The 24688-nt window shown below is 37.0% G+C and overlaps 1 protein-coding gene across 2 annotated transcripts in view; it reads left to right on the plus strand.

The window, feature by feature from the left end:
* LOC145268350 (serine/threonine-protein phosphatase 4 regulatory subunit 4-like) overlaps positions 1–24688 on the plus strand; it is a 295902-nt gene that overhangs the window by 116707 nt on the left and 154507 nt on the right. For both annotated transcript variants that reach the window (XM_080123870.1, XM_080123872.1), the window contains exons 12-13: positions 16227–16304; positions 16930–17004. In XM_080123870.1, the coding sequence (XP_079979996.1) occupies positions 16227–16304; positions 16930–17004 (153 nt within the window). The remainder of the gene's footprint in view (positions 1–16226; positions 16305–16929; positions 17005–24688) is intronic.

A 24688-nucleotide genomic window follows, 5' to 3' on the forward strand; every position in this document is an offset into this window, starting at 1 on the left:
AGATTTATATATCTACCTATTCTCGTATCTCTATTTAAAAAAAATGTATTTCAAACATACAATGCTGCCACTAATTACCTATGTCCATTTAATGTTTTATTAATCCTATTCATTGATTTCTTAAATTAGATTTCTATATTTCTTTATTTAGTTTAATTTATTTTTTCATTTTTTTTTTAATTTTTTCATGTTTTTAATCTGGACTAATCAACTAAGTTAAATCATTAAGAATCTATGTTAGTTTCGTAACGGGAATTAGCTTTGTTTATTTACAAAAATAGCGGCTAGCTTATTTATGTTATTTAAGAGAGATTTTAGTTTAAAACTTATTCAATAAGGAAATAAAGTTTAACATTACTTTATACTTAGTTCATTCTCATTCTTTATTCAAAGTTACGGATATATATATATATATATATATATTATTTTTATTTCTATAAACAAATATTACATACTCACTACACTAAACATGCTAATGTTTTGGAACAAATTGGTATATTGGAAAAAAAACAACTAATCTGAAATAAGGTTTATATCTTCTATTCAGAGCATCTTTATCTTAAATGAAGATGTGAAATATATTTTTTTGCTTAGCCGTCGAGACAAGATCAAAGTGTAGTATCTGTTCTTCAGATGCTGCACTTCAATTTCTTGTTCTCTGTCAGTGGAGGAGAAATCCTTCACGACTGAGACAATTTTTTATTTTTGTTCCTTTTCTCTACATTAAAAAAACGACCCTGGTGTCTAACTCTGTCCTGTGGGGAGGCATTGTAAATAGGAACTTAGAGTGGGAGGGGTGATACCAAGTGATATTTTAGACATAAAATAGATGGCGGTGTGAGGGAAAGGGGATGCTAAAACTTTATAAGAAGAAAAAAAGAGATAGAAGAAAGAAAGAAGGAAAGGAAAAGACAAAGGAAAAGAGAAGAAGGCGTAAAGGATACGTAAAGGGTTAGTATAGTTACATTACATTTCAGTAAGAAAGGTGGGGAGGGGTTGACACAATATGGCAAGTTTATAAGCATTTAAATTAATATGTCGACAAAAGCAAATGAGCTAAGGGGTCGGCGAATAGTAAATTATCATGAAGGGTTTGTAATAATGCTTTCACATAGATATTTGTATACATGTCACAAGACATGGTAGGACCAATGCACATACGTGCAAATATGTGTGCAGAGAAATATTAAAAATTAAAAATAAATAAGTGAAAATACTGAGATGGCTAAAAAAAGCTATTATTTAATTAGCATAAAAATATTTATGCAGACCAAGCATGACGGTTTGCAACAGCCAAGATAGTGATGGGTAGCTAGTCCAGCGGCAAACACCATAGATCTGTGGACCGGAACTAGATTCAACATCAGCTTTAATGATATGTAACTATCATCAACTTGCCTCCCAAGCATCTTTGTTGCCCGTTGGAGTGGTTCTTGAACTATTTCTTTGTAGGTGAACTCTCCTGGGTTGCAGTGTTTGGTGTGGCCGAACAAACAAATTCTTTTTTTTTTAGAGAGCTTAGTAAAGGGAGATGATCCTGCATTGCATCCCGATCTGGGTATTGGAGTCTGAATTGGGCACTTGTTGTTGAGCTAGGAGTATCAAAAGATTGATAGTTTGATTTATACTGCCTCTATCGAATTCTGTGGATTCACTGACACCCACCCTAAATCTTTCATAGGATCTTGACATTTTGTTATAATCAGATCAGATTAGAATGTAAAGTAACTGGATAGTTAACTTTTTTTTTTCTTTATTCGAAATCGCTCCAGACAAGGCATGAAGCCGCTTGATGTATGAAACTAAAGAAAACAGATACTATTTCAGGGTCAAAAACTAGCCAAAGATAAGTTTTAGATGGATAGATTCATACCTAGAAAACAGCAATTCTTGGCCTTTGTCAGAAACATCGCTCACGGAATATAAATACTAACGGACAAATTTAGGGAAGCGAGAGTTATGAGGCTGCTGTAAGTAAACTCAAAAGTGACTTTCTATTGTTTTTTTTGTTTTTTTACACTGTGGTCACCACTTATCAACGCCCAGAAGCCACTCAGGGATAAGGGTTATTGCAAGTAAGTACAGTACGTTAGTGTGAAGATTTATTGAAGTGTTTACTTGAGGTGGCAGTTCATTAGGAATTTGTTTACATTGCACTTGAAGACATCCAGGTTGTAGTCAGGTGGGAAGCAGGCAGGCGGAACAGAGTTCCACAGGCGTGCAGTTCTAGGAAAGAAGCTTTGTTCATGGAATCTACGTTTTGATTTAGGCACAGACAGAGTGGGGAAAATTTTTGACCGTGGATTCAGCTAGACAGGTGTTTTCTGTGAAAGATTGGCGGGGGGGGGGGACCAGAGATTGGAGTTCAGACGAGCACCTGCCATGGAAATAACGATAAAACAAGGATAGGCTCGCAACGTCTCTTCTGTGGGAGAGAGGTTGCAGGGAAAAGAAAAGGGCACCCCCCACTAAGCCACAAAGTCTATTTTGTACTCTGTCAAGGCAGAATAGGCTGTTTTTAGCAGCTCCTGCCTAGATATCGCAGCAGTATTCCATCCTTGGACGTACTTGGCTTTTATATAGATAGAGAATTGCATCAGTAGTGAGATATCTTCTGGAGCGGTAGAAGGATCCCACCATCTTTCCAGCGACCTTGGCAACAGACTTGATGTATGTGTTCCATTCTACTCTCTCGTTATCAGACACACACTCATGCTTGTCTTGTATTTTCAGAACTTCTACAATTTATGGCCCCTGTTATTCCTTTTTATAATTATTGATAGGATTTTCAAATTTAATTAAATATTTACAGTATCTTTTGCTTATTAAATTGTTTGGTGAAAGTACAGAATCGTAAGCAAACCTTAGCACTCTCCATGTTAAGAATGGGTTTCTAAATAATATTAGTTCAGCACAGGCTGTAAACTGCAAAAGTACCATATTTTCTATTAATGCCATTGCGATTATCTTTCAAGTGGTTAAAATTTAGTTTTACTGCCACACAAATATTTCAGTGGAATATGCTCCAATGAACTTATTTTGTCTGTACTCCTTTAACATAAATACTCCTGACAAACTGGATAAACAGCAAATTGTCATGCTTGTTTCTTTAAATGATTTGAAATAACACCAGTTGTGGTAGTTCTTGGGGGTCTACTGTCTACCAAGCTCTAGTCCGTCTCATCACTGCAATGTTCCTATTTGCTTGCCTCCTCACGAGGGAAGAGTTAGACACAAGATCGGTTTTTAATGTGGGGAAGGTCCATCTTCCCCCAAAAATGGGCACTCTGGACAGGAACAAAAATAAAAATTGTCTCAGTCAAGAAGGATTTCTCCTTCTGACTATGGGCGGAAAAGTGTAGTATCAGAACAAATACTACACTTTGTTCTTAGTCAAAAGGCTGATTTAATGGAATGTGCTCTGGCAAGTTTGCAGTATTTTTTTTTTTATTATTGCGTTTTCACCCCAAACAAGGCACATTGCCACTTTGATGTAGGGGGCTACTATTAGGGAATAAGCTACAGGGGTACTATGTGGGGAGTTGGGCAGCAAGATATCAGTTCACATTACGCTTGAATTCTGCATGTCAGTACAGTTGGGGAAGCAGGAACCCAGAAGGGAATTCCAAAGTCTTGCAGTTCTGGGGAAGAAACTACTGGAGTAGAAGGCTCTCTTACATCTCGGGATCTCTACTGTGAAGGGATGGGATTTTACTGCTTGTTGGGTTTGTCGGGGGGTATTTACGTCGAGGAGGTACAAGTGCTTGCAGTTCGTCGGAACATTCACCGTTAAAGTACTTGTAGAACGGGCAGGGATGCTACATTTCGTTGATGGGACAGAGGCTGGAGCTTGGATGACAGTTCAGAACCTATCAGGTTAGCGACTCTCTTTTGAACCTTGTCTAAGAGTGAGAGACTAGTAGCAGATGCACTGACCCAAATATGACAACAATACTCCATACATGGGCGAATGGTGACCTTATAGAGATACAGGATACTTTCGGGCGTTAGTAGCTTTCTAGCACGGTAGAGAGAACCTACCTTTTTTGCAGCGATCCTGGCAATGCTCTCAATGTAATTGTTCCAACTCATGTTTCCTGTGAACATTAGGCCGAGGAGTTTAAAAGATGTACTTTCAGATAAAGAGTCTTTGGCCATTGCTATTAGTGGTAGAAAAGGTTTCTTGTAATTATTGAAGGAAACAAGTTTAGTCTTGGCAGCATTGAATGTGACCATCCATTTTTGTCCCCGTTCCACTACAGATTGGAGGTCTTCTTCTAGTGATTCTGCCATTTCCTTAGATATGTTGTTCATTTATGAATATTAGGAATAATAGAGGTCCAAGGATAGACCTCTGAGGCACTCCTGCATTTATATCATATTGTTTAGATGTACAACCATCGAGGACAACCTGGATTTTTCTCTTATCTAAGAAAGATTTAATTATGTTAAGTATTCTTAAGTGATATCGTATGATCTGATTTTCCTTAGAAGACCTTCATGCCATACCCTGTCAAAAGCCTTGGATATATCTAGAGCTGCCGCTCTACCCTCCCCTGGTTTGTCAAGTTGTATATATACGCTCGGAGATTACAGTTAGGATGCCTGCTGTGGAACGGGCTTGCCTAAATCCATATTGTTGATCGGTCAGAAGTTTAGCATCTGTAAGGTGATGGACTAGAGCTTGGTTAATTTTGGACTCAAATATTTTGGCAAAAAGTGGGAGGAGACTGATGGGGTGGTAATTTACTGGGCCAGTTCTTTCGCCAGAATTCTTGAAAACTGGTACCGTACCACAGAAGAAGTTTTCCAGCAGGCAGGAAAGCAAGATTAATTAAGGCATTTGTTGTAAAATTTGGAGAGGATTGGAGCTACTTCGGCGGATCACTTTTCTAATAGCACAGCCGGGATAAGATCAGGTCTACATGCTTTTGAAGTGTCAAGATTTTTTATGATAGCATGCACCTGAGAAGGGGTGATTTTCAGATCGTCTAGTGTGGCATCTGTCTGCAAAGGAAAGTCAGGGAAAGGGTGGTTAGCAGGGTCCAGTGTGGAGTTGGAGGCAAACCAACTGGCAAGCCTTCTCGGTTGCTGAGCAAACAACTTCATGATTGTTGGATAGTGGGGGAATTGTTGATTGCCCATTATTTACTACACTATTGTAGATTTTCCAGAAGTCACAGATTCCTAATTTCTATGCTTCGATGCGTTTTTGGTGGTTTCAGTAAATTCTCTCTTAGCTGTCGCTATTTCTGTCTTACTAGCTTCTGTATACTTCTGTCTGTTTGAACTGGACTTCTGTCGGTTAAATCTGCGGTACGCATGCTGTCTTTGCATGATGGCAGCTGCACATGTGGAAGTAAACCATTGGCGAGAATGGGTCTTGCTATAAAATTTCCGCATGGGAACATGTACTTCAATTGCTGTTTTGAACCATTCAGTGGTCTCATTTGCGCACTGTTCAGCAGGAAGTGAAAAGATATTCACCATGGGGCGTCTCTGATGAGATCTCTGATGGCTTCCCAGTCAGCCTTTTTTATAATATCTCGTTTTGAGCAATGGCTCTTCCATTTTGGCTCTAGAGTTTCTTGGCGATTTCAACTGTTATCACTACATGATGAACATTCCCAGGCTGTGGGTGTTCGTAACACAATCATCAGGAACTGTGGTCAGAAACAGATCTACAAGTGATGCGTGTTGTTCTGGCTGGTCAGGGAAACAAATTGGAAATGTAACCATCTGTGATAGGGAATGAGTTATGGAGAAGCTATGTGCTGCATTTGTGTAAGTAGAAAATACAAGCCAATTGTTGTAGTGAACATTGAAGTCTCCAAATACATGCACTTGTGTGCTAGTGTCGAGGGAAAGTGCTGTATCTATGCTGTCAGAGCCTTTGTTTATTAGGGTACAGTCCTGGGTCGAGGGAGAGCAGTAGAGAAAATAAAAGTAACTAATATTATGTTGCATGTTAAGTCTAAAGCATATAAAGGATTGATCGTCCGATTCTAGTTTTGTTTCTCTAGTCAAAGGGAGGATGTTTTTTTTTGGGGGGGGGGAGGTTTTTTACACAGTGGTCACCACTTATCAAGGCCCGGAAGCCACTCAGGGATAAGGGTTATTGCAAGTACATTACGTTAGTGTGGAGATTTGATGAAGTGTTTACTTAAGGGGGCGGTTCATTAGGAATTTGTTAACGTTGGACTTGAACACATCCAGGTTGTAGTCAGGTGAGAAGCAGGCAGACGGAACAGAGTTCCACAGGCATGCAGTTCTAAGAAAGAAGCTTTGTTCATGGAATCCACGTTTTGATTTAGGTACAGATAAAGAGTGGGGGAAATTTTTGACAGTGGATTCAGCTAGACGGGTGTTTTTCGTGAAAGATTGGCAAGGGGGGACCAGAGATTGGAGTTCAGACGAGCACCTGCCATGGAAATAACGATAAAACAAGGAAAGGCTCGCAACGTCTCTTCTGTGGGAGAGAGGTTGCAAGGTAGAGAAAAGGGCATCCCCCACTAAGCCACAAAGTCTATTTTGTACTCTGTCAAGGCAGGATAGGCTGTTTTTAGCAGCTCCTGCCCAGATATGGTAGCAGTATTCCATCCTTGGACATACTTGTTTCAAATATAGACTCCAAGCCCGTGCATATGTCTGTCAGAGTCCTTACGGCAGAGTGGGAGATATCCGGGCAGGTTAAAGTAGTTAGAGGGGATGGAGGAGTGTAGGTTAGTCTCACTTAGTGCTAAGATATCCAGGGTGTTTGTTAGGAGAAATGTTTCAACATCATTTAAATTAGTTCTAAACCCACGGATGTTCGTAAATGCAAGCCTCAAGGGAGTAGGCAATTTGATTTTGTTTGAGTTTTGTCCTGGTTTAAGCATAATTTATATTGTACTGTCGTTTTTTTTTAAGAGTTTCAGTTTAGGTAAGGGGTGCTGAACAAGTGGTTATGCAGAATATCAGGCATGCAACACAAGTAGACCATCAGCTGACCTTCCATCTACTAGGACTGGATGCTCACCGGGGATGAGTGCAGGGTCCCTTTCCATGCGCGACATGGCACTACAAACATCCCTATATTATTCAACTGTTGATGGAGCAGCCGCTCTAAGCGCTGCCAAAGAGTTAAGGCGCCTGTACTACCAGTCGGGAACAATAGCCAGGAACTGTCAATCCTATAACCTCAACCCATCAAACGATGGTCAACCCAATCTACTTGTACTGGCATTTTGGCATTCAAGCACTCCCAAGTGCTCAGTTTAGAAGGGATGGGATGTGTCGGGAGGGGAAAAACGGTGTTCATTGCTCTAATCAGTAAACAAGATCGACTACTGTGTTTCTGTCGAATCCCTGTGCTTCGACCTCTACACCTTGCTAATAGGCAAAGAAGGAGTATGGAAGACGGGCGATAGACAGTGCCTATCTACTCCTTAAGCAGTTTAGGTTTGCAGACCAGTAATTTGTTTGAGTCACCAGCTCTAGGAAGGATGTCATCCCCTTAGGTTTAGCTTCAAAGTTTTCCTTCTAAACGGATGACCTGGGAATCTATGGGTCCATCAGCACCGAGAGGGTTTGCCCTGTGCCTGGGTCCTAATCCAGGTATTTCTGTGACCCAGCGTGGGTAGTTAATGTTACTAGGTTAGTAGGTAAATGTTATGTCTACTGAAAAATTACACTCCTCAAAGTGATTAAGGGACATTGCTATTAGTACTGGTGCTCTCTCGATGTACATACTCCTAGGATGACCAAAATATTTGTTTGTTCTATTAAGTAGGAACCCAAACAATTTTAGAAACAGTTTATGCAGTTCATTTTCCACACTCGACTTTGAAATCTCGATAACGTCTGTAATTTGTCCGGTTGTCAAACAGCAACCTGGTTCAACTACATCTTTCACTTGATCACTGGCGATCATCTGTGGCTGGCCAGGTTGAGAAGCATCTCTTACCGAAAAAAAATTACTTTTTTGGAATCGAGCAAACAATTTCTAGCAATCCATTCTGTAACAGAATTCTCTGAGTCTTTTTTTTTTTTTTTTTTTTCAAATTTCTCTTTAGTAAAAAATGCATCAGATATCTGAAGTATTCTGTTTGAATTTCCATTTCAAGACCTGAAATACAAGCCAAACTGAAAGAACTCCTATGCTCAAAGGTTTTTACACACTTATGTCATCATACTAACTACACTAACTACAGGATTCGAAGAATAGAAATATCTTTAATAGGCCGATTACAAAAAACGAATCAACCTTTCGGCCAAATATACAATGCTCTAACTAAATGTGGCTTTAGGATAATTCAAACACCACTGATCAAAAAAAATCTATGCAAAAATCTACACCAACTGACATTCAAGCTATATCAACTACTATACCAATGCAACAACCACTACACTAGTGAAACTCAATGTTCCCTTGAGAAAGGGATCTATTAGTATAACTACAAGACCGCCATTCGCCCATGCATGGAGTATTGTTGCCACAATCTAATAAGTCCCACTTTGTCAACTAAGCTCCAACCCCTGTCCCATCATCACAATTTTGCATCTCAATTTTGCATCTCTGTGCTTGTTTTACAAATATTTTAATTAAATGTACTTGATAAACTCATTGCACTTGTGCCCCCACGACATGCACATTCCAACAAACCCGCTTAGCAACAAAATCTCACCCCTTCACTGTTGAGGTCCCTAAATGCCAGAAAGCTTTCTACTCTAATAGTTTCTTCACTCAAACAGCTAGACTTTGGAAATACCCTTCCTGCTACTTGCTTTCCTGACTGTACTGATATGCAGAAGTTTAAATGTAATGTAAACCAACATCTTGTTAATCTTTTCTAATCGTCCAAATGGCGATATACCTTATTAGGAGTGAACATGAGTAAAACAAGAAAAATACAAAACAAAACCTTGTATACTTTCACCTTTTTTTTTTTTTTTTTACATGGGTGTCACCACTTATCAAGGCCCAGAGGCCACTCGAGGATAAGGGTTAATAGGTATACATTAGTCATTGTGATTTTAGCATAGTAAACAGTGGGAATTTTGTAACTTGGATTACTTAGAGGGACGATTCAATTAGAACTTGTTCACATTGGACTTTTTCTTTTTTCTTTTTTTTTTTCATAGGTATCAACACATTATCAAGGCTAAGAGGCCACTCAAGGATAAGGGTTAAAGAGTGTACAGTAGAAATTGGACAATATAATAATCATTGGTAAAGAAAATTTGTTAAATTTGATAACTTATATGGAACGGCTCATCAAGAACTTATTTACTTTAGACTTGAACACAACCATATTGTAGTAAAACGGAAGACAATTCCACAGGCGTGCAGTTCTAATAAAAAAGCTTTGTTCATGGAATCTACGTTTAGGTTTAGGCACAGATAAAGAGTGGGGGGAATTATTGATAGTGTTTACAGCTAGACGAGTGTTTCTTGTGAAAGTTTGGCGAGGGGGGACCATAGATTGAAGCTCAGTTGAACACTTTCCATGAAAATAACGATACATCAGAGACAAACTCGCAACATCTCTTCTGTGAGATAGAGGTTGCAAGGAAGAGAAAAGGACATCTCCTACGAGGCTACAAAGTCTATTTTGAACTCTATCAAGGCAGGACAAGTCCTTTCTAGCAGCTCCTGCCCAGATGTGGCAACAGTATTCCATCCTTGGACGTACCTGGCTCTTATATAGATAGAGAATTGCATCAGCAGTGAGATATTTACTGGATCGATAGAAAGATCCCACCATTTTTCCAGCGGCCTTGGCAACAGATTTGATGTACGTGTTCCATTTAAGATCAGGAGTAATGGTCAAGCCCAGAAGCTTGTCAAAACTTGAGGCCTCCTGAAGACGAGAGCCATTCATTTCAATTGATGCCAGATGGGGATCAGAATGTTGATGATGTAAAGAGAGAAGCTTGGTTTTAGATGCATTAAAAGTAACCAGCCACTCCTTTCCCCATTGTACTACATGCTCAAGATCAGAGGAGAGAGAATTGGAGAGAACTTGGTCGTTTACTGTCTTAGATGTGCTACCATAAATGGTAGTGTCGTCAGCATAAATGTCTACAAATGATGTAAGGATGTGATTTGGAAGATCATTAATGTAGATCAGGAAAAGAGTTGGGCCCAGGATGGACCCCTGAGGGACACCGGCATTAATACTGTGGGCTTCTGATTTTTTCCCCTCAACTACTACTCTTATGAACCTATCAGAAAGAAATGATTTAATAATTGAGAAGACATTTCCAGCTATACCATAGCTAGAGATCATATGAAGTAAACCTTTATGCCATACCCTATCAAAGGCCTTAGATATGTCAAGAGCAATTACCCTAGAAAGGTTGCCTCCGTCAAGAGATTTGCTAATCCTATGAGATATAACTGTAAGCACATCTGCTGTAGATCTAGCAGAACGGAAACCATATTGAGTGTCACTAAAAAGGTTATTTTTGTTGAGATATACAGGGCGTATATACTTTATACACGCGTTATCATTGTGAACACAGGTTGTTGATCATATGTGGAGACAAAAACCAATGTTCAGTTTTTAATAACGTTTATTTAAAACAGGAGAACTGTCACAGGGAAGTTTATTTTTGTATGCATGTGTGTGATCACTAAGTGAGTGATCAGTCTTTTTGCTAAGTTGCACTGTTAATATTTCCACATGCTTGGTAGACAGATTATTAGTCTGTAGTTCTGTCATTGTTCCCTTCTCTCTTCTTTTTTTTTTTGTTAATGTGCTCCTTTTTTTTTTTCATTGTTCATTTTCATTATTTCTTACACATAAAAGGTTCTCATGTGACAAAATAACTGTTCAGTTTTTAATAAGTTTTCTTTTAAAAAACCAAAAAGAACAGTATTATCTGGAATCTTTGGACCACTGTTCTCATCTTGAGTTTTATTTTCACAACGTTCCGGTTGATGTAACCTCCGACCTTCTTCAGTTGTATCTTTTGAGATAATGATTAATAATTCGTATTATTTGGATTCTTCAGACTACTGTTCTCATCTTGAGTGTTATTTTCACAACGTTTTGGTCGATGTAACCTCCGACCTTCTTCAGGTGTATCTTTTGAGATAATGATTGATAATTTGTATTATTTGGATTCTTCAGACTACTGTTCTCATCTTGAGTGCTATTTTCACAACGTTTTGGTCGATGTAACCTCAGACCTTCTTCAGGTGTATCTTTTGAGATAATGATTGATAATTTGTATTATTTGGATTCTTCAGACTACTGTTCTCATATTGAGTGTTATTTTCAAAACGTTTTGGTCGATGTAACCTCAGACCTTCTTCAGGTGTATCTTTTGAGATAATGATTGATAATTCGTATTATTTGGATTCTTCAGACTACTGTTCTCATCTTGAGTGTTATTTTCAAAACGTTTTGGTCGATGTAACCTCAGACCTTCTTCAGGTGTATCTTTTGAGATAATGATTGATAATTCGTATTATTTGGATTCTTCAAACTACTGTTCTCATCTTGAGTGTTATTTTCACAACGTTTTGGTCGATGTAACCTCAGACCTTCTTCAGGTGTATCTTTTGAGATAATGATTGATAATTCGTTTTATTTGGATTCTCATCGTGAGTGTTATTTTCACAACGTTTCGGTCGATGTAACTTCCGACCTTTTTCAGGTGTGTCTTGTTGAACTCTAGAATGTTTCTGGACGTGAAGTAAATAAAGAGTTCCGTTTGAAATTCCGTCCAAAGATTGCATAGACCAAAATGTTGTGAAATTAACACTCAAAATGAGAACGGTAGTCCGAAGATTCCAAATAATACGAATTAACTAATCCTCATTTAAAAAATTCAGAAAAGAAAAGAACAGTAATGAAGACAGCTTATTTTCATATTTGTGAAAGATAGAAAAATGGATAGCTGTGCATGTTTCCTCTTGAAAAAAGTAGTCAGAAGATACATATTATTCCTTTAAATTACTTACATATTTTCCTATGATTAGCTAGATTCCAATCATGTTACTTATCTTGTCCGCATGTGGTTATGTAACTTCCCCTCTAAAGAACCTTCACTTTTCAAATATGGTCTTCATCATGCAACATTTGAATACTGGTAATAATGGACTCCATTATACTTTGCTTCCTCAACTATTTAGGTGTAATGTTGTTAATAGTTGACCATTGCCCAAGAGAGAAATATATGAGAACAAAGAGAGAAATATATATGAACAAAGCTTCTTTCTTAGAACTGCACGCCTGTGGAATTGTCTTCCGGTTTCCTGCTTTCCGGCTGACTACAATATGGTTGTGTTCAAGTCTAAAGTAAATAAGTTCTTGATGAGCCGTTCCATATAAGTTATTAAATTTACCAAATTTTCATTACTAATGATTACTATATTGACCAATTTCTACTGTACACTCTTTAACCCTTATCCTTGAGTGGCCTCTGGGCCTTGATAATGTGGTGATGCCTTTGTAAAAAAAAAAAAAAAAAAAAAAAAAATATGCTCAACTTTGAACAATCTGTCACAAACCCAGACCCCACAATGTGAAAAACAAATACCTAGAAATTTCTGTAATTGTTTTTTTTTTGTTAATGTCATGTATTCTTATAAATAATAGCTTCAACATCTTTTAACAGTTATTTGCAAACGTGCAATTTAAAGACAGTAGTGAAATAATAACGTCATTATTTAGAAACCCATTATGAATACGTAAGGGGGGGGGCAGGCTTACTTAACTTTTCTGTACTAAAAACAAACGATATTGTAAAAATTGTTAATCTAACTTGAAAATTCTAAGAAGCTACAGAATCCATAAACTGAAAAAGTTATGTATCTCCATATATAAAATTTTGATTGCAGAACATATCCATCTGGATCAAAGTACCGTAGGTTTGCAATAACAGATGCCATATACAATATTATTATGTCTAGACTATTAGCCACTATCTTATATAACTTTAGACATTTTAGACACATTTAGTCGTTATAAGAAAATCCTACATTCCATTCTAGGAGCAACACCATTACAATCGCGACATCTTTAGAAGAAATAGTTCTTATTTTTCCCCCTAAATAATAAGTTCTCCTGCTGCCCCCAGTCAAGACCAGAAGGAAATATACACATTCTATAGATATTGTGCCTGCACCCTTCATAATTATGATCATAAACTCATAGACATAACAATCTTTCCATTTCCCGATTCACAAATATTAAATTCTCTCTTCTAAAATTCCGCCCATTCTCATTGGCTGAGATCTGACAATACTATTATTTCAGAATCTACTTAATGCATAAATGAATGTTCCAGAACTTTTCAAATATGGCGGCACTCTCTACATAAAAAAATAAACTAAATACAAACATAATAACCACTCATAAACAGAAAATTAAATACTTATAACCTTGCACTTACCTATGCACACATTAACACCACACTACTACCCCCCCCCCCCCAAAAAAAAACTGAAGAAAAATATGTGCCGGTACCATTGCTTTTTTTTTTTTTTTTCAGAGTGGCTAAGCGAACCTTATGTGATGCTATTTTTTTTGTTTTCTTTTACTTTGTTTTCTTTCTTATACTTTTTTTTACATTTACTTTAATGTGGGCGAGAGAGAGAGAGGAGAAATAAAAACTGGTGTGGATATTGTTTGCCGTGAAATGTTTTTTGTTCTTCAGCATCAAACAAAATGTGAGAGAGAGAGAAAGAGTTGGGAAGAATATATACAGAGCTTTTTTTTTTACTTGAGAGTCACCACTTATCAAGGCCTGAAGGCCACTTGAGGATAAGGTTTAATGAATGTAATGTAGCAACCATTTATAGTGTAAATTGGGTAGAATTTGATTATTTATCAGGATGGGTCAATAAGAACTTGTTTACATTGAATTTGAAGGTTACCATGTTGTATTCAGTTGGGAAGCAGGTCAGCAGAACAGTGTATCACAGGCAGACAGTTCTAAGAAAGAAGTTTTATTTATGGAATCTGCATTTAGATTCAGGCACAAATAGAGAGTGGGGGAAATCATATTTAGTGGTTGTAACTAGTCGGGTTTTTTTTGTTTTTTTTTTTTTTTGTTTTTTGTTTTTTTGACAGTTTAGCAAAATTATATATCCATAGATTGTAGTTCAGATGAGCACTTGCCATGAAAATGATAGAGCAGAAACAGGCTTGTAGCATTTCTTCTGTGGGAAAGAGGTTAAAGAGAAAAGAAAAGGGCATCACCTACTAGGTTTCAAAGCCTGTTTTGAACTCTGTCAAGGCTGGATAGGGTACGGTAAGCAGCTTTTCTCCCAGATGCGACAACAGTACTCCATTTTAGGGCATACCTGGTTCTTTTACAGATAGAGGATTGCATCAGCAGTGAGATATCTACTGGAGCGGGAGAGTGATTCAACTATTTTTCCAGTAACCTTGGCAACAGATTTGATGCATGTGTTCCATTTCAGATCAGGAGTGAAGGTCAGTCCGAGAAGCTTGTCAGGAAATGGTGCTTCCTCAGCATGAGTCATTCATTTCATTTGGGGTGTGATGGGATCAGAGCGATTATGGTACAAGCACAAACCGGCAGCAGTACTTGAAAATGAAAGTCACAAAATCCTATGGAGCATGGATGTACAAACAGATAAACCCATCCGATAATAGTAAACAAGAAGAAAAAGTTCTGGTAGATCATAGATATTTTTCAGAAGTATGGTTACTTTTTGTTATACAACTGGAACATGGGGAGGAGAAATGTGCAAGTGCAATTGTAAGAGTTAGAGGTATATGAAGGGAATTTCTGCCATTATTAACAAACAAAGCACTACTGTTTGTGTTGGGACGATTAATCAAAATCAGGAATCAGAAAAATCAGAACTTTTAGGGTATCAAAAATGGTATCGGAATTGTAAAAAAATTGTGCCGATTTCCGATGCCAAAAACGATTCGATTAATTGTCTTCCTTTATTTGATTTTGTTTGAAATAAAAATCTTCCACTGTTATAATTAGGACTGTGACAACAGCATATTCTTTTCCTTGTTTTGATTTTTCCATTGATATCTTGCGATCCTCGATTGATTAACTGTGTCCAATATATACTCGAGAGTCAAAACAATGAAAAGAATATGCTATTGTCATAGCCCTAGTTATAATAAATATTTTAGTATTTTTAGTAAGGATAAATATTTATTGATTTTAAACTACCAATAAAACTAAAATCTATAGATCATCCCAGACAAGTGTCTTTTTATGTTTGAGAAAATATTTGCGCATTTAACTTGTGTTTTTATGGTAATTAGGAAAAAATAACAATTCTATAGTTAATTATTTAGAGATTTATAAGGAATCGGACTCTGTAATTGTATCAGAATCAGGGAAAAATATTGGAATCGTCCCATCACTAATTACTGCTATTAAGTAAGAATTACGAAGAGTCTATCATGCATGTGTACGCAGTGTGATGTCGTAGTGATATGAAACCTGGTGGGTGAGGGTTGAGGACATGTGTTGCATGGGGAGAAATAACAAGAATGATATGATTGATATGTAATGTGAAAGACCTCAAAGGATGATCAAATATGGATATTATCGATGTGTGCAGAACAGGAGACTTTTATGGTATGGCCATGTCGAAGGAATAAATGAGAGTTCTTCAGTTAGATTCAGGACAGTTGCAGTAACAGGGTTAGTTAACATAGGAAGGTAAATATAAAAGAAAGTGATAAAAATAAATTTGAGAGAAAGATGTATAAAGAAAGACCTGGTCAGAGATAGCTAAGTTTGTAAATCAATTTCTAAAAGCCATCATGTAAAACATGTTAAAATGAACATATATGAGATTCAATATTTTATGTAAAAGATACTTTAAATTTTGTTTTAACTGTGATAGTCATTTTTTTTTTTTTTTGTGTGTGTGTGTGTGTGTGTGTGTGTGTGTGTGTGTGTGTGTGTGTGTGTGTGTGCCATTTTTATTAACATTAAGAGTATAGTCGAGAATATCTGCTCTTTTTGACTTCAGGTTTCTGCAGACTATTTCGATGGTCAAGTGGACAGAATTGCACTATTCTTAACATGGGGAAACGTGGTAGGTTCATGTTATTTGAAAGGAATATAATCTTATAGTCAGTAAAGACCATATTTCTCTATAGTCAGTAAGGACCATATTTCACCATCATCCTGTCTGCAGAGCAAAAACCGGAAGTTAAAATGAGAATATTGACTGTAATAAACATTAATGTATTGAGTAACATGCATTTTTATTTTTTATATTTCAGGTTATTAAATTATTAGGCCCTCTCTCTCTGACGCTACTCGACAAACTAGCATCTCTTTTACGAGACAAACACATAGAGGTATGTATATATCTGTGTGTGTATATATATTTATATACTTATTTAGAATTAAACCTATTTAAAAAAAAATTAACTGCAGAAAAAAATTTGGTATTTGTCAAGGAACAAAGATGTCAGATGTAACCTCTGGCCTTCCTCAGGTGTCAAACTTGGGAATTTCAAGTGGAACTCTTTATTTAGTTCACGGGGGTAGCATGCTCTTGTTCCGTCAGCCATGACTGGACAGTTTTTTTTTTTTTATATAGGAAATCATTTTCTTATGATTTTTCTAATTTTAATAGTAAATTGTATCCATTACAAGGCTGATTTTGATCTCAATATAGATATTTATTAAAACTTTTTTGATCAAAGCCCTACATCTTGCTTTGTCATAAAATTTGCTTTTCTCAGCTAAAAATATAAATAAAAACTACTTGATAAATGTACATAATTTTTGGAATATGACCTCTATGTACATCATACAGTTTTCTTTTTTAAAGACTTTTCTGTATTTTTTTGTTTTAGAAAATTGGTTCTAATTCTAAATAAGCACCTATTTATTTATAATTTAATATTCATTAAATTTCTGTTTCATAAAGTGTACAACCTTTTCAAAGAATTATTTTTGTTTTTTGTTTCTTTTTAGGTACTCAAAGGGATTTCACCTCATTTACCTGTGATATTTGAAGTAATTGGTAAACATAAATGTTCAGATGTAGAAGTGAGTCATTTTATATTTCATATTTTTAATCCTCCCCCCCCTCTCTCTCTCCTATATATATATATATATATATATATATATATATATATATATATATATATATACAAACACACTAGCAGGGTTACCTGACATTTCCTGGAGCTGCTAAAAAAAAAAAAAGAAAAAAAACATGGTTATAGTCAGCTAACATACTTCTTAATTTCTGGTGTAGCACTACTGGAAACACAAGGAAAATAAGTTCCTCCACTTTTTTCTCTCACATCTATATCTCCCATGTGCATGTACTCTTTATTATGCTTTTTCATATTTTTATATTTTCATTAACATTTTTTGTTTTTTTTTTACAAAGGAGTCACCTCTTATCAAGGCCTGGAGGCCACTTGAGGGTAAGGATGAATGAGTGGTGTATGTCAGTCACTGGAACAATATCGTAGTAATTGTTAGTAGTAGAAAATTGGTAAATTGGATTATTTAAGGGGATGACTCATCAAGAATTTGTTTACGTTAGACTTGAAGGTGACCATATAGGCAAACGGAAGAGAGTTCCACAGGCATGCAGTTCTAAGAAAGAAGTTTTGTTCATGGAATCCACGTTTAGGTTTAGGCACAGATAAAGAGTGGGAAGAATTATTGATAGTGGCTTCAGCTAGACGAGTATTTTTCATGAAAGTTTGGCAAGGAGGACCATTGATTAGAATTCAGATGAGCACTTGCCTTGAAAATGTCAACAGAGCGGAAACAGGTTTGCAACATCTCTTCTGTGGGAAAGAGGTTGCAAGGAAGAGAAAAGGACATCACCTACTTGGCTACAAAGTTTATTTTGAACTCTATTAAGGTAATATAGGGTGCTTTGAGCAGCTCCTGCCCAGATGTAGCAACAGTACTCCATCCTAGGATGTACTTGACTCTTATGCAGGTAAAGAATTGCATTAGCAGTGAGATATTAATTGGAATTCCACCATTTTTCCAGCGACTTTGGCATATATCTATAATATTAATTTAAATAAAAAACACAACTTTTATTTTTAAAATTAAAAACAAATTTTTTCTGTTTATAATTTCATAAACATATATTTCATGTAAAAAGTCAAATAAAATAAAACGCAAAACAATAAATATTTCTGTTAAACATTCTTTCTCTCTCTCTCTCTCTCTCTCTCTCATTCAATTTGTCCTTCTGTTGTTCTCTCTTCTTCCTGCTCCCCTATTTCCTCACCTCTATCTACTCTTTCTCTTCTGCCCATATAGAGTAAAATAAATCAATAAACCTAAGGAGGCATCTAAAGCGCTACTGAAATCACTCAAATAAAATTAAGGCAGCCTCCAGAGAGCTACTAAAACTAGCAATACACATGAAAAAATTGAAATAGCTTAAAATATTTCAATATTGGTATATATAGAAAGAACTTGATGAGCTAAGAAAGAATCTTTAAAATTTTAAAATCCAATTAAAATCAAGGAAGTTATGACTATTTTTATGTCCTGCGTGTTTGGATATTTTTCCCTCTTTAAGATCATATGCATTTCGTCACATTTTTTACACTACTTTTCCAGTAAAAATGCTATATTTTTGTTAAAACACAAGATTAAGCAATGGAATTTACCATATAAGTGTATTTTTGTGCTAGGAATAGCATTACAAGCATATGCTGTATTTTCGTGGACATTGGCAATATTACATACCTAATGTGTTTCAACAAGTCATATCTTTTTCATTTGTGGGTTAATTTTTAAAAGAATTATATTGATGGAAAGAGAATAAAATAAGCATTCCAATGATGCTAATTTATTTTTCTTTTATGTGTTCAATATTTTTATGCTCCAAGTTACGAGGGGCGTGCAATAAGTAATGCCCCATGACCCACTTGCAGTTGTCTGATCTAGCTGAAATTTTGCATGTGCAATGATTTATATCTCTATGGGTTATGTGGCGAATTACAGCTCTGAACTAATTGTAGTTTCTGTTTTACAGGTGTTTGAACTGAGTCAGGTGTGAAATGGAGCCTGTTGAATGTCGAGCAGTGATCTGGTTTTAGTATTTGAAAGGGCACCCACCACAGGAGACTTTTGATGAAATGAAAGAAACTTATGGTGATAATGCCCCATCGTATGACCTTGTAAAACGCTGGCATCATGAATTCAAACATGGCCGGAAGTCCGTGGAAAAAGCTCCCAGACCTGGTCCCCCCCCCCCCCCATCTGTCTGTCAAGTTGAGGCTGCCATTTTGGAAGATCGGCGCATTACTATTCACCAAATAGCCCAAGATGTCAAGATTAGTACAGGGTCTGTGGAAACTATCATTCATGACCATTTGCATATGCATAAGGTGTCTGCCAGATGGATTCCCAGGTTCCTCACACCATTCCAGAAGCGAGAACACGTCGAATGCTCAAGGATGAATTTGGAGATGTGCCAAGAAAATGAGTTAAAGTTTTTCAAAAGACTGATTACACAGGGTCTATCACTACGATCGAGAGACCAAAGCCCAGTCAATGCAGTGGAAGCACTTGGACTCACCACCTCCAAAGAAGGCAAGGGTACAGCCCTCCGCTGGCAAGGTCATGCTCACAGTCCTCTGGGACCAGGACAGACTAGTGATGACAGATTTCCTGGCAAAGGGTACCACAACTACAGGAGCCTATTATGCTTCACTTTTGAGGAAATTAAGGGAAGCTGTCAAAATCAAGAGGCGGGGCAAGATCAGCAAAGGTACCCTACTCCTGCAGGACAACGCTCCGGTCCACAACTCGCATGTCACCAGATCAAAAGCACGAGCGTGTGGTTATGAAATCCTTCCCCATCCTCCCTACTCTCCTGACCTTGCACCCTCTGACTTTCACCTCTTCCCAGCTATGAAGTTGTTTTTGAAAGGAAAGCATTTCCCAAATGATGCAGCCTTGATTTCTGAAGTCACGTCGTGGTTAGAGGACCAACCTGGGGTGTTCTACAAAAACGGTTTCCAGAGCTGCATCAAACGATGGGAGAAATGCATAACTCTGGGTGGTTCCTATATAGAGAAAGACTAATAACTGTGCCAAGTTTCGTTGCTCTACTGCTATGGGAAGTGGGTCAGGGGCATTACTTATTGCACACCCCTTGTAAAAAAAAATGAAAAAAACAGTAAAAAAATGATGACAACAAAAATGGAAACATGTTTTTCAATGTTTACATTTTATACGTTACATTTGGATACACATGCGCGGGCTGGTGCTACCAGATCAGGCTGCCCTGTGGCTTCCTGAGACGAAATGCACCTACATTGACGTTTTTTTTTTTGTTTTCTGATCTTTTTTGTAAAACTTAATTATGTTCTGCAAAACCAAAAACAAAAACAACAGCCTATCTCCCTCCCCTTTTTATTTTATTTTTTCCTACCTTACTCCCGGTCCTGGATATGACCTTAAACTACATCCGATGGTGAGGTCCGGCTTACGGGCTTGGGGAGTGTGGAGCCACCTCTTAATTGCCATTGCTCCCAGGTCCACCCTGACCCGGAGTGGTAGTACCTGTTAGGGTCCCAACTATGGGTTAAATAGAAACAGATTTTAAAAAGGAAAAGAAACAACAAAAAAAGAAAGAAAAAGAAAACAAATATATTCTATTAAATTATCTATTTATTTATTTATTTATTTTTTTGCCCTGTCGGTAGGGCATGAGAACAAACCGACTGCCCCCCTGCAGAGGGTAAAAATCCCTCAATGGGGCAACCAGTTAGCCGTGGGTTGCTACCCGTAAAGTCTTAGGACGTGATCCTGGTGATTGAGCGAACCTAAACCAGGATACATAGAAGTTTAGGCACCGCAACACATTACTTTGGCCCTTACTTCGATTAGACGGGCGGTCGGAGAGGCCCGATCCGACCAATCGGCCAGTCACGCCAAGCCCCACCATATATTGCCCATTCCAAAAACTCATTACTAATACAACACATCCCCCCCTCTCCCACAAATAACCCTACTCCCTAATATATGATGGAAAGCGGTGGCTGAGGGTCAATCGATTAGGTGTGAATATCGATGACGAGGCTGTAAACCCCTCAGGATTGCTACAGATCCCATAGCAATATCAAGAGAGAACAGATAATCATTATGATACCACCAAAGTCGGTTATATCATCATTGTATCCCTGTAGAGGCTGGGCGAATAGGTTTCCCCCCAGGATCTTCCCAAATAGGACTCCGAGGTGGGTGGGGAACAAAGATGACGAAAAAAAAAAACAAAATATATGGCTTATTCCTCCCAAAAACCACCCAACCACAACCCACTCTGATGTCTCTGACATCAGTAGCTCTGACGAAGAGACGATAAAACCAAGGAACTCAACATTCGTAGTAATAGAATCAATGGAGGAAACTCCTTTGAGCAAACTATTACCTTTTAAAATTGAAAAAAATCTTAAAACTCTAAAACCAAAGTCTATTAAAAAACAATTTAACGGTAGCCTACTATTAGAAACCCATAACGAAGAACAAACTAAAGAAATATTGAAACTAAAATTATTTGAAAATATCAAAGTCAAATGCTACAGACATCCAACCCTAAATACCTGCAAAGGAGTAGTGAAAAGCCACGAACTTGCACTTTGTCCCTTGGAGGAAATCAGGACAAACTTACAGAAACAGAATGTGTTAGATGTTTGCAGAGTTCAAATAAAAAAAAACAGTGAGAAAATCGATACCAATACATATATACTAACTTTTGATTCCCTCACCATACCCAAAGAAGTGAAAGTTGGATATATGAAAATAAATGTAGAAATTTATATTCCAAACCCCCTCCAATGCTTCAAGTGCCAGAAGTTTGGACACCATCAAGATCGGTGCACACGATTACCAGTATGTGGAAGATGTGGAGAAAGCGGCCCACACATTGACTGCAGAAAAGATTTCAAGTGTGCCAACTGCCTGGGAAACCATGGCGCTGGCTCTAGATATTGCGAAATATGGAAAAGAGAAAAAGAAGTGACCAAACTAAAACATATAAAAAATATATCCTACCCAGAGGCCAGGAAAATCATCGAAACTAAAACATATGCAGATGCAACTAAAAAAAATACTCCAATCAACAATCAAAATGGTCATATACATGTAACGGATACAACTGACAAGAAAATTGATGTCCTAAGCAAACTAATAAAGGAAATGAAAGAACTATTAGAAGAAATGAGGAAAATGAATAGTGCAATGTTTGCAACCAATCCAAGGATAATATTAAGTAAAGACACTACTGAACCACAAGAAGAAACAAAACCACAAACCATTTCTACAAAAACGACCGAACAACCATCAAACACATCACAAGCCAGAAAAGAATCAAAAATCCCCCCAGACAAAAAAAAAAAAACAAACAAAAACAGGAAAAGAAAGATCCCGATCTATATCTCGAACAGGGACTCCGACAGAAAATAGATTTGAGGGATTGGAGACGATGGAAGTTGAACACAATTCCAAATGATGAACAAAATATTACAATGGAATATCAGAGGGATAAAAGCAAACCAAAATGAACTCACATTATTAATAATAAATATGAGCTCAGCACTTGTCTGTCTACAGGAGACCTTTCTGAAAGAAAATAATACCATCAACATAAAACACTACACATCTTACAACTACATAAATAAAGATACGGACAGAGCTTCTGGAGGCACATCAATACTCGTGAAGAATGAAGTCCCTCAAAGACAAATAAATATAAACACAAACTTGCAAGCAATTGCAGTTCAGTGACTCTACATAGAACTATAACACTTTGCTCAATATACATCCCTCCAAAAGATACAATCAACGAAACTGAGATAACTCAATTGATAAAACAACTCCCTAAACCCTTTTTTCTACTAGGAGATCTCAACAGTCACAATGTAATATGGGGAAGTAAAGAAACAAATAAAAAAGGAAAAGAAATAGAAAACATAATAAATAAAAATAATCTATGCCTCCTTAATAATCAAAACTACACCTATATGTATCCAGCAACAGGTACTTTCACCGCCATTGACCTTACTTTATGTGATCCTTCCATATATATGGACTATGACTGGAAAGTACAGAATGACACCTGTGGGAGTGATCATTTCCCAATCATCCTGGAAAGTCTAAGTACTAGCACTGAACAAAAAACACCCAAATGGAACCTACATAAAGCGGATTGGGAAGACTTCCAGGAACAGTGCAAAAACCAATTAATTATCGAAAAGAATGATGAAGATGACCATTTGAACTACTTCATTAAAACACTCACAAACATAGCAAATAATACCATACCGAAAACAACCAAAACCAATAATCACAACAAACCTTGGTTCACAAAAGAATGCAGAAAAGCCACCAGAGCTCGACGAGCTGCCTTGAGAAAATTCGAAAAGTATCCAACAAGCGAAAATCTGGATTTCTTCAAAAACAACAGAGCAAAAGCCAGACGAATCATAAAGGAATCCAAAAAAACAACTTGGAGAAATTATATATCCAAAATTAATGTGAATACCAAGGCGAAAACAGTTTGGAACATGATGAGGAAAATAGAAGGAAAATGTAGTAGTACACCAATATCCCACATCTCTAAAGGCAACAAAATATACACCGATCAAAAAGACATTTCCAATAACCTGGCAGATAATTTATCAAAAATTTCATCATGTGACAGACAAACAGAGAAATTCAAAAAGATTAGAGAAAATACTGAAAAATATAACCAACCTCTTACCTTGCCTGAATTAAAAGAATCACTAACCAAATCCCATGACACAGCTACAGGGCCCGATGAAATTCCATATGAAATCCTCAAAAAACTTCCAGAAACCTCAATGAAATACCTACTTGAAATTTTCAATATTATATGGTCCAGTGGAAACGTACCCGAGACCTGGAAAGAGGCCACAATAATACCAATCCCCAAATCTGAAAACTCAAACATCCAATCCCAATCAAGTAACGTCTCAGATCCATTGAATTTCAGGCCAATAGCTCTAACAAGCTGCATTTGTAAGACCATGGAAAGGATTATAAACAAAAGACTAATCTGGTTCCTGGAAACAGAGAATCTTATTACAGAATTTCAAACAGGATTCAGGAAAAACCGAAGTTCAATAGACCACATAGTCAGACTTGAAACCTTCATCAGAGAAGCCTTTGTAAGGAAGGAACATTTAACAGCAGTGTTTTTTTGACATGGAAAAAGCCTACGATACTGTGTGGAAGTACGGTGTTACAAGGGATCTGAAGGCGCTTGGACTAAAAGGCAGAATGCCAATTTTTATTGAAAATTTTTTAAAAAATAGACGTTTCAGAATAAAGGTTGGCACAGCTCTCTCGGACTTGAAAGAACAAGAGAATAGAGTACCTCAAGGGAGTATACTGTCAGTGACCCTGTTCAGTATCCGAATTAACAACATTGTAAAAAACCTTAACCCTGGGGTAGATTGCTCCCTATATGTGGATGACTTCCTAATATGCTGTAGATCTAGATATATATCTATAATAGAAAGGAAGCTTCAATTGTGCTTAAACAAAGTAATGAGATGGACGGAAGAGAATGGATTTAGATTCTCCAAAAGAAAAACTAAATGCATGCATTTCTGCAAACTAAAGAACATGCATAATGATCCTGTCCTAATCATGGAAGGAATGCCCATACCCGTTACTGACCAGTACAAATTCTTAGGGATTTTATTTGACAAAAAGT

The sequence above is a fragment of the Euprymna scolopes genome, chromosome 43 (genome assembly GCF_053919585.1).
Source record: "Euprymna scolopes isolate OS-2025 chromosome 43, ASM5391958v1, whole genome shotgun sequence".
In the NCBI taxonomy this organism is placed as follows: domain Eukaryota; kingdom Metazoa; phylum Mollusca; class Cephalopoda; order Sepiida; family Sepiolidae; genus Euprymna; species Euprymna scolopes.